Source organism: Narcine bancroftii, chromosome 2 (genome assembly GCF_036971445.1).
Source record: "Narcine bancroftii isolate sNarBan1 chromosome 2, sNarBan1.hap1, whole genome shotgun sequence".
NCBI lineage: Eukaryota > Metazoa > Chordata > Chondrichthyes > Torpediniformes > Narcinidae > Narcine > Narcine bancroftii.
In genome coordinates this window covers 289,084,053-289,102,464 of record NC_091470.1, presented here as the reverse complement: position 1 = coordinate 289,102,464, position 18,412 = coordinate 289,084,053, and the positions used below count along the sequence as shown (strand labels likewise).

Genomic DNA, 18,412 nt, shown 5'->3' with positions numbered 1-18,412 from the left:
TTGTCATGTGATTGATTATGATAAAAATTAACATCTCACTATAGCTTCCTGCGATTCCCATTTTAATAAATTAAATTCCAAATTCCTCTCTCCACAAAATGAAATAACAGTGAATTAAATTTTAGTTGAATGTGGCAAATATTTGTGTGCTTGAGTAAGTTTTTTAAAATATTTTACAAAACGATCGTGAAAACTCATCAGATTATACAATAATTGACTATAATTTATAAAAACTGAAGATACTTTCCAGTGTAAAATACAAGAACACCTATAATTGTTCAGTTACCAACTAGCCTAAAAGTTTAGTGTTGTATACCACAGAGAATCCTGAGTTTATAATAATGTCCTGCTGTAAAGTACAGCTAGTATGCTTTAAGTGATACGGACAAACCAGACACACCTTATCAAAATATACAAGTTCAAAGAGCTCCCCTTTGCTATTTCAGTCAGGAATATCAGTCCTATCACCACACATCTCTGCCAATTATTATATTACTTTTATACATTTACCAGTTTTCTCAATGCCTTCCTTTATGTACTTGTCCTGTTACAACTGTAACTCCCCAAAATGGACATTTTGGTGGAGAGTATTGACAGCAAGTATTGTTAAACTACTGCAACATGGACTTTTAACTGGAATGTGTGCAGGTTAGGCATTCACACATGCATGAATGTACTAAATTTGAGAGATAATGTATATTTAGGATATTATGTTTGATGGTATATTCATGTTAACATAGATTGGCAAAGATCAAGAGATAGTTCATCTTATAATCAATATCATTTCTTTATGTGCAAAACAAATTTCACTTTCATAGATTGACTGTAGTTCCCTCTGTGTGTAGTGTGTGTAGAGCCCACCTCACTGACAAAAGGCAAAGGAGGAAAAACCCAACACCCAACCCCAACCCACCAATTTTCCCCTGCAACCGTGTCTGCCTGTCCCGCATCGGACTTGTCAGCCACCAACGAGCCTGCAGCTGACGTGGACATTTACCCCCTCCATAAATCTTCGTCCGCGAAGCCAAGCCAAAGAGTTCACAACATACAGTAGATTCAGTCAGTGCAAAACTAAGTCAAGGTATGCATTATTGCAAGTAACACCTTGACAGAAGAAATTAAAAGGCTCTCTAATAGAAGTGTGCAAAATCATTAATTCATATACTGCATCCTTCCAGTTATTTGGTAACCCTGGGAGCAGAAAATGAACCACCTACATTTGAGTAGTCATTTAGCAAATACTCAGCTGTCAGTCTGTGGTTAGATTGTCAATGGTTTGCTAATTCCAAGGTCTGTAGCCATCATTGTGCAGTACAGTGCTCCTCGGTAGGGGTTGCTCTCCTCTTTGTCTGGATTCTTGGGGGTTGTCAATTGCTCCTCACTTGAATTGTAAAGGTAATCTCCATTCATAGAGTCTGTCTGATTGGTCGACATGCTGTGCAATTCTTGGGTGGCTGCAGCACCTACCTGGACCTATTCTCCTGATGAGCAAATGAATATAACATTAGAACTAGAAACAAAAGAAAAACAAGTTTTCCAGAGGAAGTTAATGAGCCAGTTTAATTGTCGTGACTACTAGGTTGTGCTCTAAACAAGTAATAAGTTTCAACTGGACATTTCACTCAACATTTTTGTTTTATGCTTCCATAAAAATTAATGGTACAAATGATCAGATAATCCACATCAGCGTTGTTATTTGGCACTAAGCAGGTTTGAGGCTTAGCACCTTTTTCCACAGGGCAGGAGAAGCAAGTACCGGAGGACATCTGTACAAAGTGAAAGCAGGAAGGTTTAGAGGAGACATCAGGGATGTGTTTTTTTTTACACGGTGGAGACTGGAACAATAGGGGATTTAAAAGACTCTTAAAGAGGCGGTCACTGCAAAATCAGTTGATGCTTGCGAGTGGATTCGCAAATCCAAATGGAGAGGGGAGATGTGGTTGTCCGACAAGGGATAAAGGACAACTCAGGAGGTGAAGGGGAGATTGGGGATAAATAAGATAGAAATAGGAGAATAAGGAAAATGTTGGATGTTGTAGAAATGTTGTCTTATAAAGAGTTGAAAATAAGAAAACAGAAATGGAAAAGGAGGAAAGGTAATGATGGAAAAACGGAAAGAGAAGATAAACAAAATATAAAAGGGCTACGCTGAACTATATGTCTTTAAATATTAATGGAATACATAACCAAATTAAAAAGGAAGAAACTACTAAATTTAAATGAATAAATGTATTCCATTAGAAAAAATAACATATAGGTTAAGAAATAATATTGAAATATTCGAACAAGTATAGGAGCCTTACATTAAATACAATAGCGAAAACCTACCGGGGACAAACATTACCTAAGTTGATGGAAGGAGAAGGAAAGAAAAGAATGGACTCAGTAGAATTTCTGGTGTAATTTTGTTGAATGACAACATTGTCTGACTGGCTTAATGCAACCGAGATTGTATACCTAAAATGGATGAGAGGGGGGGGTGGGGGGGTGGCTTGGGAGGGGGGGGGGGGAGAAAAAGTCACTGTATATGTGTGAAAAAGAAATAGTGTATATCATGGCTAATGTGATTTATGGTGTGAAAAAAAAAAAAAAAAAGAGGCACATGAATGAAAGAAAACTAGAGGGTTATGAGGCAGGTTTAGCTTTTTTGGGGGAAGGTCATCACATCAGGGGCTGAATGTGCAATGCTAAAAATTGAGCTTCCTCTGCTTCAGCTTTCTTCCTGCCCTCTCTTGTACATTTCAAACTTTTGAGTTATGCCATTCCCACTGCTCCTACTACCCAGAGTTATGAAGAGTAACTGATGATTGTAGACCAGAAGATCCCTGATTTTCCATTACAATCTTTGAATTAAGATGTACCAAATATTGTGCATGTTAATAATTTTTTTAAAGAGCAGAAAAATTAAACATATGTTTATTTTCACATTTAATTAAATAGTACTGTAATTTTTTCCCCTGCTCTCTCTGTGAACAACCCAGCTCTTTTGCATTGTGATTTCATATTTATTGTCAGAGTACATACATGACATCACATACAACCCTGAGATTCCTTTCCCCCAGGCGTGGCAGAATTACCTCTAATTGGTAGTGCAAAAATAAACTGTACACAGCATAAACATATAAACAAATAAAAGAATTGTAAACAGATTGTGATTTTGTGTGTATGTTCCATATTGGCACTGGTTTTATTGCCAATAACAAAGTCATGCTGAAAATTTAACCGAGACAAGTTGAAATATACGGTACAAGGATAGAACATAATCAGCCAGCTGCATACTGAGACCACAGATGAACACTCAGTCCTTGGAGTACTTTGGATCAGGTTGGGCTGGTTTCACATCAGGGCAGGTCCCCAGGACACCATTGTGTAGGAAGACAGGTAATGCCATAAAGTTAAAGACTCATGTAGCATTGAAACAGGCCTTTTGGTCTACAAGTACTTCTGTCCATTTACACCTTTTTATTCTCCCAACATTTTTCTCAACTTTCTACTCACCTACACATTTTGTGCATTTACAGACATCAATGACCTACCAAGCAGCCTACCTTTGGGATGTGGAAAGAAACTACAACACCCAATGGAAAGCCAGAGGGAGAGAGAGTGGGCAAATCCCACACAGGTAGCACCGGAAGTCAGAATGGATCCTGGATCACTAAAGATTCAAGGAAGCAGCTCTACAACTTGTGCAGCTGTCCTTCATGTAGTCACCAACATCATTTGCCAGCAAAGCCTTCTAATATCCTTTCCCTTTAAACAGATCATGGAACAATGAAAAAGACACAATTTTGATGGCTGCAAGATAAGAATCCAGGCTTGGAGCTCCATGTAGAAACCATTTCCACCACTGGAAAGATTCACCAAATGTCCAGGTGACTGGGTGGTGAGCTAAGCTGAGGCAGAATTTCTTAATAACTGGGGAAGGAACTCCCTCTCAGATTATTATTTAAATGGCATGTAATTACAGCATGCTGCCATGCAGAAGGACTTGAGTGCTTGTGCATGAATTGCAAAGGGTTGGTTTGCAGGGTGCAGCAGGCTATCAAGAAGGCAAATAGAATTTTGGCCTTCATTGCTACAGGGATTGAACTATGAGCAGGTAAGTTATGCTGTTGATGAGGCTGCATCTGGACTACTGCTTGCAGTTCTGGTCTCCTTACTGGAGGAAGGATGCACTGGCTTTGGAGGCGGTACAGAGGAGGTTTATCAGGTTGATTCCAGAGATGAATGGGGTTAGCCTATGAGGAGAATTGAGTTGTCAGGGATTGTACTTGTTGGAATTTGGAAGTTTTCCCAAGGAGTACTTGAGAATACTGTAGTTTACTGGGAAAGGGCAGCACTTTGTGATTGAATTTATGGGGAAAAAGCATTTTTAAGATAATACAATGCCCCAAGTTCCACAGCAGAGCATCAAGCAAGGTTTGTGCCCCATGTAAATTAAGCTTGCTGAAAGGAATGGGATCTGTTAAAGAAAATTAGATATTATAATCACACAGCACAGAACAGGCCTTTCGGCCCAATCCATCCATACCTACAAAGTTAGCATTCTTGGCTAGTCATATTTGCCTATATATGGTCAGTCTTCTTCAAACTCTTTCCAATCCATATATCTGTCCAAATGTCTTTTGAATATCATAATTGAACCTGCTTCTTGAGCTCTCTCTGGCAGCTCATTCCAGAAAAGGATTACCATCTGGGTGAAAAAGTTGCCCCTTAGGTCTCTTTCACCTTAAACCTATGTCCTCTAGTTCTAGATTCATTTATCCTGAGTAAAAAAGACTGAGCATTCATTTTACCCATGCCACACATGATTTTATAACTATTAAGATCATCTCTCAGCAGCTTACACTCCAGTGAATTAGTTAATTCTAATTAACTAATTACTAATTACAAATGCAGTGGAAATTTTCAAGGGCTCATTGGTATTGTGGATTGATGTCCAAAAGAAACCAGAATTGTGAAGGACTGTCATTTCAAACCGAGACTTTTCTTTCACACAATCTGTAGTGAACGGTAAACTCGGATGTCCAAACTGAAATGCCACAATCGAAAAATGCACCACCTTCCAAGGTGAACTATCAACCCAAGGTGAATTATTTATGATACATTGAAGATTATGTTTTAAAATTTGTATAATGGGTAAAAAGCTGCATTCTACAGTCCAATTAATTATTGTTAATAAACAGGATATTATCATGTGCAAAAGGATCTTTCACCAAACATCTACAATTTTTGTTGTTTTTTTTAAGCACCGATGTTGACAGATATCATGTGCTTCAAGTACGGGAAACAAAATATTTATTTTCTCTATAACACTTAACATTTTTGTCTGAATTTTAAAAAAATGTCAAGTATTGGGTTGAGCTGGTCCATTGTTCAGACTCACAATGTGTTAGCGGCTCCGACTTGGTCTGAGGCATCCAATGCAAATCATCTTAAAGGAATACAGCTTGCCATTAAAATAAAGGTTTTAAATGGTGACAAAAAATAGAATAAACCCTTTAGTATAATGAAGACAGGAAGCCTACAAACAGTTATACAACTCTCTGGTGGCATGACATTAAGGCATTGAGTGGTTGAATCATAGAGAACAGTAACATTGTAGAAATAACACCCAGGAGGTGGTGTACGAGTTTACTTCAGCCCGGAAAGCAATCGTGACATCTTAGTTGCCTACAAGGACAAGGAGGATTGGGAGGAGGAAACCATTCAGTTACACTCCCAATTAGCATCCAAATTCTTTAAATGAATTTATGCAGAATCAGCGTGGATAAAAGAATTTGGTTTTGACAGTTCACAAACCTTTCAGCTACAAATATTGTTTTCAATTTCTTCGCAAAATATGTAAATCATAGTCAAAGGCTGGAAAGAAAATGGAATTTAACTATAACTATCTGGTTTCCTCAACTTCTTTTGTAAATAACCTGATCTTTCTTGAGATTTGATTCGAGGATCAGTGTGCACACTTGATATCTGCTCATTGGGCAGAAAGATGCACAAACGAACCATTTAGTATGAGCAGCCAAATGGACAGAAAGGATTCAGAGCTGCACCCAGCCTGGCCCTCCCTCAATGAGCAGAATGACATCAGGACTTCAGGTATCATTCAAAGAAATAACCTGTGGGCTAATTTTCTCTGCCCCAATGAAGGAGTATTGCAGGGAATTGCAAGTTCAATCACTCTCCAAATGAAACATATTAATGTTAGTTAGAGATCAAATACTCTGAATTGTTTATTGAATAGTTAAATAACCCCAAATTTTTAATAAAATGTATCGCACTTACTCTTATCAAATGTTTCTCCTTGTTAATAAGTCAAATATTTGCAGTTTTAATAGATTCTTATTACCAGCATTCATTAAAATGTGAAAACCCATAATCCTGATGTCTCTTTTTTTCTTTTCTTTTCCAAGCAGTGCACATGAACACTTCTACCATCTAAGGAGTCTGAGAAGATTCATCAAATATTCTATCAAACATCTACAGGTGTACCATGGAAAGTATACTGAATGATTGCATCTCACCCTAGTTTGGAAACTCTGCCCAGGAATACAGAAGGCTGCAGAAACTAACAAACCTAGCCAGGTCCATCATGGGCACGGACCTCCCAACTATTGAAATTATCCATGTCAGGCACTGCCTTAAAAGAAGACAGCCAACATCATAAAGGATCCCCATCATTCTGGTCATACTCACTTCTTAGTGTTACCTTCAGGCAGAAAGCACAGAAGCCAAACATCTGGCACCTCTAGGTTGAAGAACAAGTTTTTTTCTCCAACAGCTATTGGGTTCTTGAACCTCCCAGTCCTACCTTAACAAGTACACTTCTCCATGACCACCAAAGATCTGTCTGCACTCATATAACATCTTTTTTTGCACCATCTACAACAGTTATCTATCATTTTACATGATAATTTAAGTTAATCTGACTCATTGTATTTCATATACCTGTATAGCTGCACCAAACAAGTTCAGTGGATCTGCACATTGTTTTCATTTACATGACAATACATCTCATTCATGCAGTGTATCAGTAAATAGTGATACGTGATACAAAGTTGAATACTGTGCGAGGTGTGAGAGGATACAGAGGGATTATGGGGATGTGGACAGGCAAAGAAAAAGGGTAAGCACATGACAGAATGTGAAATCATCCATTTTGTTAGAAAAGCAGAGCATTTTTTTTAAATGATGAGTGATTGAAAGAAGTTGGTGTTTTGAAGAAACTGGGTGACCTGTACACAAATCTGTCATCATTAATGCCTTCCTAATTACTTAGAATTTGCCTTCCAAGTAATTAGGAAGCCAAAGTCTCTGTTGGCCTTTATATGATGATTTGAGTGCCTGAGTAACAATATTTTACTACAATTATGTGAGACTGAACCTGGTACATTGTGTACAGGTCTGCTCTCCACCCCATCCAAGGAAGAATGTACTTAAAATATAGGGAATGCAACAAAAGTTCATCAGGCTCATTCTTAAGATTGTCCCATGAGGAAAGATTAAAGCTGCCTGTTTAGAAGAATGAGAAGTGATCTTACATGGAACATAACAGCACAATAAAGGCCATTCATCCCATGATTTTGTGCTGGCCTGTATGAACACACTCACAACAATCTAACCCTTCCCAAACTCACAGCCCAAAATTCTCTTTTTTACCCCAAACATTCATGTGCCTAAGAGACTTCTGAATGTCTTAATTGTACCATCAATCCCAAGCAACTACCATTCTCTGTGTAAATATTTTACCTCTGATATCTCCCCTAAACATTCCTCCCCTCACCTTAAAACAAATGTCTTTGGCATCTGCTACTGTCGTCCAGAAAAAAAGGTGATGGCTGTCACACATAATTTTGCAAACCTCCATTAAATCTCCTCTTTATCCTTCTTCACTCCAAAGACTAAAGCCCTAGCTCTATTAACCTTGGCCTTATTGAAACATTAAAATATCTTGCAGTTTTGACAGCATAAATGCAAGGACTGCATTTCCTCTCACTGGGATGACTAGAACTTGAAGCAGTATTAAAACAATGGGTTATCAGTCAGATCTGAGAGGAGAAGAAATTTCTTCAATGGATTAGCAGAAAATATAAATTCTCTTTTCAAGTATGTGGTGGTGCAATTGTGTGTATATTCAAGCCAGAGATTAAGATTGTTTGGACATTAAGGGAATCAATGGTTATGGGCTTGTAAGGAAATTGATGCTGAAGTAAGAGTTCAGCCATGATCTTATTGTAGGGCAGTGTCGGTGTGAGGGGCTGAATGGCCTTCCTCTATTTATATTTCTTGCACTTTAATGTCATAGATACTGGCTTTATATTCTTGAAAACAGCAGATAATTTAACAAATGTGGTCAGAATATAGCATCAAATAACAGGCTTATTTATTAGCATGAGCTCCATTTTTCCTGATGGATTTTTAAAATGACTTTTGATTATGCTTCTTGTTGCTGAGAATCCAACTGTAGCATCAACCTTTTGCTAGTGTCAAAACCAGCATTCTGACACCATTGAGCAGATCTCAGCAATTTTCAAATGTACTGATTGATAGACGATCTTGCTGAGAAAGGAGCAATGGAGGAACTAGCAGATGAACAAGGGACTGGCTATCCTGCCAGTTATTCTGAGCAGGAAACTTGAGGAACATCTTCATATTTTGGTCTGAGAAAGCAAGTAACATGGCTTGCTAACTCATTACATATGGATAGTAAATATGTCGTTATTTATGCTGGGTTTATATCAGATTAAGTTTGATGATAGATAATGATTAGTCATATAGTGTGAATCAGTTTCTGCATGTTAAATGATTTCCATAAGCTGAAGAACAAGTCATTTATTGGAATAAGTTAACGCAAGAACAAGTCCCAACGTAGAGAACGCCAAGGATATATTTCATGGTATCATTCACTGCTTCGTAGCTTACATTTATTTTTCAATAAAAAAAAGGGATCAATTTAGGCTTCATGCCAATTGTTAAATATCCAAGTGAGAAATGATTCAATCAGATCAAGAAATCTCAGACATTGATTCTTTGCAGTTCCGACCAGAATCTGTATCCAATTGCTGCTCAGCGCATTTACTGAAGAGGTTGCCCAACACAAATTCAAAAGGATCAGATTTGTGCAGAATCAGCTTGGCGGCTCCACATAGAGCTCTGGAACACCGGGACAGCAAAAATGTATTAATCAGGATCCTCTTTATTGACTACGGTTCAGCATTTAACACCATCATCCTCTCAAATCTGATCAGCAAACTCCAAGACCTGGGACTCAACACCACAATGTGTAATTGGAACCTTGATTTGCACACCTCCAGACCCCAATCAGTGAGGATTGGTAAGAACATTTCCTCCAAAATCTCCATCAGTACCAGAGCACCATAGGGCTGTGTTCTTAGCCCCTTGCTCAACTTTCACCTCAGTATGACAATAACACTATGTACTAAACCAGATATTAAATAAAATTACAGAAAGCAATATACCAAAAAACCCAGAGATCTTCCTCTTAGGTAACATAAAAAATAAAGAATTTGGACTTGATTTGGAGGGTGTACAAAAAAGATTTGTTAAGATAGCAAAAAAATGTATTATGTCAAACTGGAAATTAGAAGAGAATTTGAAAATACAGCAATGGTATATAGAAATGAATAAATGTATTCCATTAGAAAAAATAACATATAGTTTAAGAAATAATATAACATTATTTGAACAAATATGGGAGCCGTACATGGAATATAATAGAGAAAACCTACCGGGACATCTATCACCTAAAATGACAAAAGGAAAAGAGAATAGAAAGAATTGACTCAGTGGAAGTTTTTGTTCGTTAATGTTGAGTGACAACATTGTTTGATGGGTTTGATGTATCTTGGACTCAGTGTTTTGAATGGGTGGAGGGGGAGGTGGGGGGGGGAGGGGAGGAGGGAGGGGGGAAGAAAACGACACTATATATTTGAAAGGAGAAATGTGTATATCTTGAATAATGTGATCTATAGTGTGAAAAAAATAAATAAAATTAAATTAAATAAAAATAACACTATGTACAAAATTTGCTAATGATACCACGGCAGTGGGTTGTATTAAAGAAGGGGATGAATTAGCATACAGAATGGAAATTGAGAACTTGGCTGACTTGTGCACCAACAACAATCTTGACCTCAATACTACCAAAACCAAGGGGATGATTGTTGACTTCAGGAAGGGAAAACCAGAGGTAGACAATCCAGTGATCATTCAGGGACCAGAGGTGGAGAAGGTGAGCAAATTTAAGTTCTTGGGAGACATTATGCTGAACGATCTTTCCTGGAGCCAATACACCAATCGCATCTTGAAGAAGTCACATCAGTGTCTCTACTTCCTCGGGAATTTTTTTTGATATGACATTGGAAACCGTAGCAAATTTCTATGAGTGGTAGCACATGTGCTGACTGGCTGTATCACAGTCTGATATGGGGGCACCAATACCCCTGTGTGTAAACCCTTCGAAAAGGTAGCGGACATCTGCAGAGAATACTGCCGTCAGAGAGCAGCAGAATCACCACCCAGTACAAGCTCCGTTCTTGCTGCTGCTACCATCAGGAAAAAGGTAGAGCTGCCACAAGACTTGGCAGCACGGTTGGATTAGCAGTTAACGGAATGCCTTTGCGGCATCTACGATCAGGACCAAGGTTTGAATCCCACACTGTCTGTAAGGAGTTTATACGTTCTCCCCATGTCTGCGTTGGTTTCTTCCAGGTTCTCTGGTTTACTCCCATCAAAATGTACTGGGAGTGTAGGCTAATTGGGTGTAATTTGGCAGCACAGGTTCGTGGGCTGAAATGGCCTGTTACCATGCTGTATGTGTAAATTAAAAAAGTTAAAGACTCACACCACCAGGTTCATAAACAGCTGCTACCTCTCCACCATCAGACACCTCAACAACAAATTCAATCAAGGACTCATTTAAGAACTCTTAGTTTTGCACTTTAAAAAATTTCTCTGCATTGCATAGTCTGTTTACATTTCTTTATCTGTTTACATGTGAACGTGGTGTACAATAAGTGGTAACTCTGTCTTGCCCACAGGAAAAATAATCTCAGGGTTTTGTGATGTCACGCAAGTACTCTGACAATAAATATGAAATCTGATATTGCTATAATATCCATGATATTTCTTGATATCAAAATAATCATTATAAATTCATCATCTGCTTTGATAAATTGGACATTTAACTTAGCTCAGAACTGAATGAATGGGATATCGACCCAAAATAGTTATGTTTAACTGACAAATCATGTCAATTAGATCAGCAAAATGGTTCTAAACCCACACTGACAAAGTTCTTCATTTTCAAAGAAATGAAAGCTTTTCTTCCATTCCATGAACCAGCCATCCAGTTGAAAACTGAGTGGACAATCAGGTCAGTGCCTTCCTGCTGCAGTCTGAAGCACTGCTTTCTGGAAAGGGGAAGTGAGAACAGACAGAACAGCGTGGAACAGAAAATGGGCCAACAGGATTTCGGCAGCACTGATTATATAATACATATGTGGCATAGCTCCATCAGCCCAAAACAGAAGTACAGATATTGTTGTCATCTTCATCATCAAGGAAAATAAATAATGCCATCTGATCAAAAACCAACCTGTGGCAAACTTCAATGATACAGAACACAGTGAAGGCAGCAGAGAAGAGCTCATGAACAATAAAAGCACTCTCAAAGAGAAAACTTTACTTTAAATGGTAAAGCAGTAATGAGCATTAACGTACTGCCAGACCAGACACATGGTACCTGTTACACCATCCAACACTAACCTGCATGGAACTGCATATGGTGACAACTGAGCTCATGTGCTTCCGGAAAGGTCTTGGAGCAGATTTCACAGGAAAATGTTTTGTCTTTGGAATGTGTGCGCCTCACATGACTGTCATGGGCTGCATGTGAGGCGAAGGCTTTGCCACAGTGTCGGCATTTAAAGGGTTTTTCCCCAGAGTGCTGGCGAATGTGGGTTCGTAAGATGCTTGAGGCAGTGAAAGCCTGGAGCCGGATAAGAGTGAAAGTAGAAAACCATTAGTGATACTCAAAACTGTCAAGCCAAATAATGGAAGCTCACTCCCCATACATCCAGTCTCTTAAGCTGCAGCATCCAGTTGAATTTAAACACTTCTTAGTTTCTTGTCACTGTAATATTAACTGTGTATTCAAACACATGACATATCCTTAATTCCCAAAATACTGGATTTCTACTCAGCTAACAGAAAAACTAAAATAAACATGTAGGATGAACAAAGCCAGCATTCAAGGAGAGCTGATAAAATGTGGACTGTTCAATAGGCAAACTTAATGACAAGTTTAGTATGAATTTGCTGTCCACAATGTAAGGTGTCACAGACTGGCTGAATAATAGAAAGAGAGATCCTCATTAAAGAATTTCATAGGTTTGTTCTATTTTTTTGATACACTCCATGCACTTTAATTATCTGCTTTTAGAGGAGATACACATTAGTTGTAGCCTTATTATTGCACAAATGATCATGGAGAATGACGCACCCACCTTGTTGCAGTAGACACACTTGTATGGTCGTTCTCCTGAGTGAACCCTCATGTGTTTGTTAAGACTGGAGGATTGTGAAAAGCTCTTCCCACACACTGAGCACTGCCCAATAGAGAGAGTCACAGGTTGGTAAAGGTCTGCAAAATGAACTGTCCCATGACTGACCTCACATTAACTGCAGCATACAATACGTTTCACATATATACATATACTTAAATATTGCCCATACTCAATTGAATTGTGTGGAGTGAGGATCTGTGTTTGGGAATACAGAAATGCTATATAAGAGGTGTTCTGTAGTTAGTAAGGAATTAAGTGAGGTGGTATGAGAGTGGAAAAAAAGGGTTGAGAACCACTAGTGTAGACATTTGTGGAAAGGCAGTATCTGAACTGCAGAGATTCTTATGAGAGCAGGTATGGAATGTCATGAAAGTTGGTATTGAATGGATTTATGATAAAGGGATGACTTTTTCCTGAGTATTTCTCATTTTGAATCTATGCCATGAGAGGCTGATGTGGAGTAAACCCTACAGCTAGGGTAGGAAACAACAGCAATTGAGCAGTGTGGGACTTGGTGGCTAAAGAACTCACACCAGACTAGAGATGATGAGCTTCTGGGAACCAGGTATTGGGACAGGGATTCCTGAAAGTGCCAATGGTAAAGAGGGTTCCTAAAGGGCCTTGCTTACTGGGTTCAGAACCAGGGGTCAAGGAGGGTGATTAAGATCTTGAGTACACTGCAGAACTGGACAAGCTGTGGCTCTGGAGGTTACGGGAGTATAGGGGATGGCAGCATTGGTGGAAGCAGACACTCACTGACTCTGAAGGGACCCTCTTTTGCTTCTTTTTCCTGTCTTAATAGGGGTGCTGGACTGGCCTTTACAGGGCAAACATGGGAAAAAATAATTTTGTGTCTGGAATCTTGGGTCATGAACAGAGATTTGATATTTTCCAAAGCATTGTGGGGAATACAATAAAAGCAAATAGCCCCCTTGAGTAAAAGTGGTTAAGTGGAGAAGTTCCCCTGATGGAAGTGAGCAGACAAATTGGAGACAATATTGCCAGGAGGAATCATGTGGTTGGTTCTCAGTTTCCCAGGAAGGTTTCATATTCAATGCAGGATGATGGTTAAAGAAGAAAACCAAAGGCCAGCGGGAGGACAACTTTCATTTTCTACTTGTGAAACAGGAATTCTCCCCAGGATCAATTATTTCGAATTTTTGCTCATCCTGTCTCACTCCGCTGTGATTTTTTTCCTCTCTCCTGCAGCGAGGAAGAGAAGCAGTCTGACTTTCAAAGTAAATAATGGAAGCCGGGGTCAGGGGCAAGTGCGCGGGGTGGCCGGCGGTTTCTCGAGTGCGGTGGGGAAGGTTGGGGGGCAGCAGTCGTTCCGCGGCGGGGGCTCACTTTGTGCGGCCGGTGCTTTTCATGGACGTGCAGGATGTGGATCCTCAGCCTGTCCCTCTTCTCGAACGACCTGCTGCACAGGTGACAGGGGTATTTGCGATCGCCCCGATCGACGCACCGGGTGTATTTCAGGTGCTTGTCCCTATAGTACTTGTAAGCGAACACCTTGCCGCATCTCTCACACTTAAAGCCCTCGCCGGACTCTGTTGGAGCAACGAAAGTCACATTTCAGTCAAGCGATGGCAGCTAATGACAGGAAAAGGGCAGAAAATCGTTTAAGTGTTTTAACCTTCGGTTTGCTCTGCGAATGGGCTCTCAGTCATTTCCTTTAAAGTGACCGGTATTCCCATAAACTGCAAGTAGCAGTCTCCATACCACACCAGCAGCTCCTGGTTCTCCCGCACCTCCTTGCAAGTCTCGTAGAAGATTTTCCCCTGGCTCTGGACGGCCGTCAGGTTCTGTTCTTGGGGCGACCTGGCGCAGTTGACCAAGGCCAACCAGTTACTCGCCGCCCCCTTCCCGTCGATGAAGTGACTCAAGCGGCCGTCTTCAAAAATCTGCAAAAGAAATTTTCGGGGCCCGATGAGAGACTCCAGGACACTCGCCCCTCGGTCACAGGGACCCGCCCGGCCAAACGGCATCGGGCCCTCGCAGAACCACCTTAACATTTCATGGGGTGAAACCTCCGTGTCGTCCTTACCTCCCACATGTAGGAGTTGTCGTCGTAGGTTTTAATTTCACTCATATTCACCACTTTTCCTGTGAAAGGTCCGAATCGGACGCCCTTGGGGATCAGATTTTGGGAACAGAAGACGCCGTGATGAGGAACTCCGCCGTAGTAGGTGTGATACACGCCGAGCCCTGGGAGGAGAACGGGTGAGCAGAGGTCCGAGGCGCACGGATCCGAGCAGAGGCGCCACTCTCCCTCCATCCCATTGCCTCCAGGCAATACTTCCCCACCTCACTCTCCTTCCCCCATCTCTTCCTATCGCCTCGTCTCTCACTCACTTCTCCCTCTTTTCACCAATCCTCCCTTCGCCTTCACCCTGCTCCACTGCAGGCCTCTTTCCTGAACTCTCTCCTCACTTGTTGATCACCAAGTTCACACCCTCCCTCTTACACGCCCATCCGTTCCCCTACCCCGCTCACGCAGTTCCTCTCTCCTTCATTTCCCAATCTCTCACCCCCCCCCTCTACTTCTCACGAATCCTTACCCCTTCCTTTCCAAAATCTCTCCCTCCTCCTCTCTCCTTCCCAATCATCTTCCTCATCTCTCACACAACTTACCCCAAACCCTTTTCCCTGCTTTATCTCCACGCTCTTTCCCTCCCCCCTCCAACTCTTTCCTTCACTTACCTACTGGGATTTGCAGAGACTCTCTGTCCAGGAACTGAACCTGAGACTCATGTCCACCTGCAGGACAGAAGTAGAGATACCATTGGAAAACGTCGCTCAAGTCTCTGGCTGCGAGAAGTTGAGTCATGGGTGACGGAGGGGAGATCAATTATCCCCCCCCCCACCCCTATCCCCCCCATCCCCCACCCCTATCCCCTCCCCATCCCCTATCCCCCCCCCCCCAACCAAGCCCCCCTCCTTTCTGAGCGTGGTACCTGTGTTTCCAGATATTCGCAGCCCTGAGATAGCATGAGCGGTCCCATCATTGCCCGAGCTCATGTGACCGTACAGAACAGCGTTGAGGTCCTCCTCGGTAAAGTGGCCGGACTGACGGTGTTGGCTGGCTGGATTCATCTCCCCGGAGCAGCGCTGAGAGCTCAGCGGTTCGCCGCTGGCCTTCGGCTGAATGTGGTGGTGGCGCCGGCCCTGCCGCTCCTCAGGACTTAAAGGAGCAGAGGAGTGGGGTAGGGGAAGGCCCGGCCTGTCGCGGCTTAGGGGGTAAATCGGATGAACACTGCTCGAAATTTTGCTGAAGAGGGAGAACGGCGCGGCGGGCAGGATGCTACAGATCCGCTCCGTTGCCGAGGGAGTCTGGCTGAGGCATGAGAAGTTGCTGATGGTCAAGGGCATGAATGGGCTGGTGTCTTTGACCAGCCTGCCCAGAGACTCGAGCGGCTGCAGCACTTCTTCGGAGGCACGCAGCACATCGAGGTAGTGGGCATGGGACTGGATGGAGGGGTAGTAACCCGGGATCCTTGGAGGGGGCACCCTTTTTAAGCTTTCATTTGGGTAAACTTGTTCTTCTACTGACAAGGACATCCCAGTTGGAACAGACCGGCCACCCGATCGCCTGTGAACGAGCAAAGAGAACTGTAACCTGCGTGAATATATGTTTAAATTAACATAAAACAAAGGGCGTTTCCGTCGCCCAAATCCCTGTAATCACGGGTCAAACCAATCAGGCTAGACGGTTGACCATCCCCCCCCCCCCCCCCCCCCCCCCCCCCACCGCCCCTGCCCGTGACAAATGTAACTCAGGGTCGTCACCCAAAGGTGGGTTTTTACAACCCATATGCCCATCTGGAATTTGGAGTCTGAACGGAGATTTCTGTATAGTTTAGGGTCAACCTGGCAGAATTTTCTCAGGCATTTGCCTCTTGTACTGTCTTTCCCAAGGCGTTATGCGGGCACGGGAGGAGGGGAGCTACCCGATCCCGAAAGCAGGTAAAACTCTTATCCATGGGATTGCACGGACAAAAGCCAGTATCACATGCCTGGTTCGTTTCCAAGTAGGGTTTTCCAAACCAGCAGTTTGGATTATTCAGAATTATTCAATTTAAGAATTGTATCTCCGGAAAAGATTACAGGGAAGACATGAAGTCTATTGAGAACAATTTGGTGCAAAATTTGTTATTATATAAGTCAAAGTCCCACCGTAAACTATTACCTTTGAAATAATTTGATAATCGACAGAACCACTCACATGCACTTAATCTTAGTCTGAATTTTACTCTTGCAATAGAATACTAAGGAAAGCAAAGCAATTGAACAATGTAAAATTACATTTAACAGAGATTAGGATTCTAGTTACAAACGATCAATATAAAACGAGTTCTTTTTCCTCTGATTTGGAACGAAATGATCGTTCTTTTACAAACGAGAAAGACCCGGGTGAGGGAAGAACTTTTATGCAAAATTTGGAAGCCCAGATCAGGCCCCAAGTCATGGCGCGACTCTAAAGACGGATAATTAAGACTCCAGGTTCGTTTCTAAATGAATGGCCCGCAGCGATGAATCAGTCAAGGGCAGAAAGAAAATCACCTTAGTCAACGAGAAGGGTGGTGGGGGGGGGGGGGGGGGAAGAGAGAAGAAGGAATGAAACATCATATTTTTCGCGGTCTTTTCACAGGAGTAAAATCGGATTAGGAAACAAGTAATTCGGAATATTTCCGGAATTGCGGAGAATCATTCATCGGTTTTCCTGGAGAAATGACTACCCTATAGTATTATCGATTTGTCGTAGGGACCACATATTCCATCCCTACCCCCAACACAAACCTCGGCCATCTCCCCGAATGTGGATGTTTTGCAAGAACCTGCTATCATTAAGAATTGCGACGATGTTTTGTCACTTCTGGATCCTGAAAACCGTGGTAATAAAGTGACTGACCGGACTTTACCGTTTCTCTGGAAGTGTAGGAAATTCGCACCGACTCCACACTGATGAGAATATCGGTTTATTACATTGGATGCTTGTTAGATTTCTCCGACTATCCAGAGAGCATCATATTTTTCTTTGATAATAGTTTTGCTTAGAGTATGTTTATCCACACGAGTTGCATTAGCGCGAAAGGGATAACGATTCCACCGTTGTTCTGTAGCATGCATCTTCTGTCATACATATTATTTAGGCAAACATTTTGGTCCCAAGAAACATGTTACGGTCTGTCTATTCACGTATTTTTGCTGCAAACCGACCAGATGGCCGACATTTGCCGAACTGAAATGAATTTAAACCATCTTTTGCAGAGCACAAAGTTGACAGTCTCAAGATTCAGTTCGAAGTGCAATGAATTCGATATTATCCATTGGATCAATATTCGCCAACAATTGAGACAAAACAGGGTCGTGGCATTTAAATTAAAGAACATCGGGTCAATCGCAGAGGTCAGGGGGAACTAGATAATGAACACATCTAACGCCTTGGTTAAGTATTGAGTAAACAAACCGTCAGTTTGATCAATTACTTTTTAATACTCTCACTGCTGTAAACGGATGCAAGAAACTCAACCCACATTTTTTAATGATTGCATTGGATGGTATTACAATCTCTTCACCGAGGTTATTAAAAAAAAGCGTTTCAAAATGAGCAGCTGTCACTTACCTTTTTGTCCAGAATCGTCCTTCTGAACATTGGTTGCAAACGTGAAGAGCGAAATATTGCACGAGTTTCTTTATTGCAGCGGTTTGATGATGGGGACGGGTCTTGTATTTGAAGGTTTTAGCTGTTTACAGAAAAGCTAGTGCTGTGCGTGTGGTCAGCCGAGGGCAGATGGCAAGAGTGAGGAACAGGAGGGCTGCGG

At 41.5% G+C, this 18,412-nt stretch overlaps 1 protein-coding gene and 1 long non-coding RNA gene across 2 annotated transcripts; one reads left to right on the top strand and one right to left on the bottom strand.

The window, feature by feature from the left end:
- Positions 1–1,148: 1,148 nt before the first annotated feature.
- Positions 1,149–16,247, bottom strand: prdm14 (PR domain containing 14). The gene is made up of 8 exons (XM_069921284.1): positions 15,545–16,247; positions 15,291–15,347; positions 14,635–14,795; positions 14,224–14,491; positions 13,935–14,137; positions 12,528–12,629; positions 11,788–12,010; positions 1,149–1,481 (listed from the first exon to the last, which is right to left on the bottom strand). Exons 1-8 carry the CDS (start codon positions 16,146–16,148, stop codon positions 1,474–1,476), a joined length of 1,626 nt encoding a protein of 541 aa, XP_069777385.1. The 5' UTR covers positions 16,149–16,247; the 3' UTR covers positions 1,149–1,473.
- LOC138755388 (uncharacterized) lies at positions 15,518–17,503 on the top strand. Its single transcript, XR_011352246.1, has 2 exons — positions 15,518–16,040; positions 17,239–17,503. It is a non-coding gene; the product is annotated as an uncharacterized lncRNA (long non-coding RNA).
- Positions 17,504–18,412: the final 909 nt, after the last annotated feature.

Bases quoted from the DNA above. Each gene is read 5' to 3' on its own strand.
- prdm14 (XM_069921284.1), bottom strand. From the start codon at position 16,148: ATGTCCTTGTCAGTAGAAGAACAAGTTTACCCAAATGAAAGCTTAAAA. The intron at 14,492-14,634 runs GTAAGGACGACA...TTTCTTTTGCAG, and splicing joins ACAACTCCTACATGTGGGAG to ATTTTTGAAGACGGCCGCTT. The intron at 12,630-13,934 runs GTGAGCCCCCGC...TCTATTGGGCAG, and splicing joins AAAAGCACCGGCCGCACAAA to TGCTCAGTGTGTGGGAAGAG.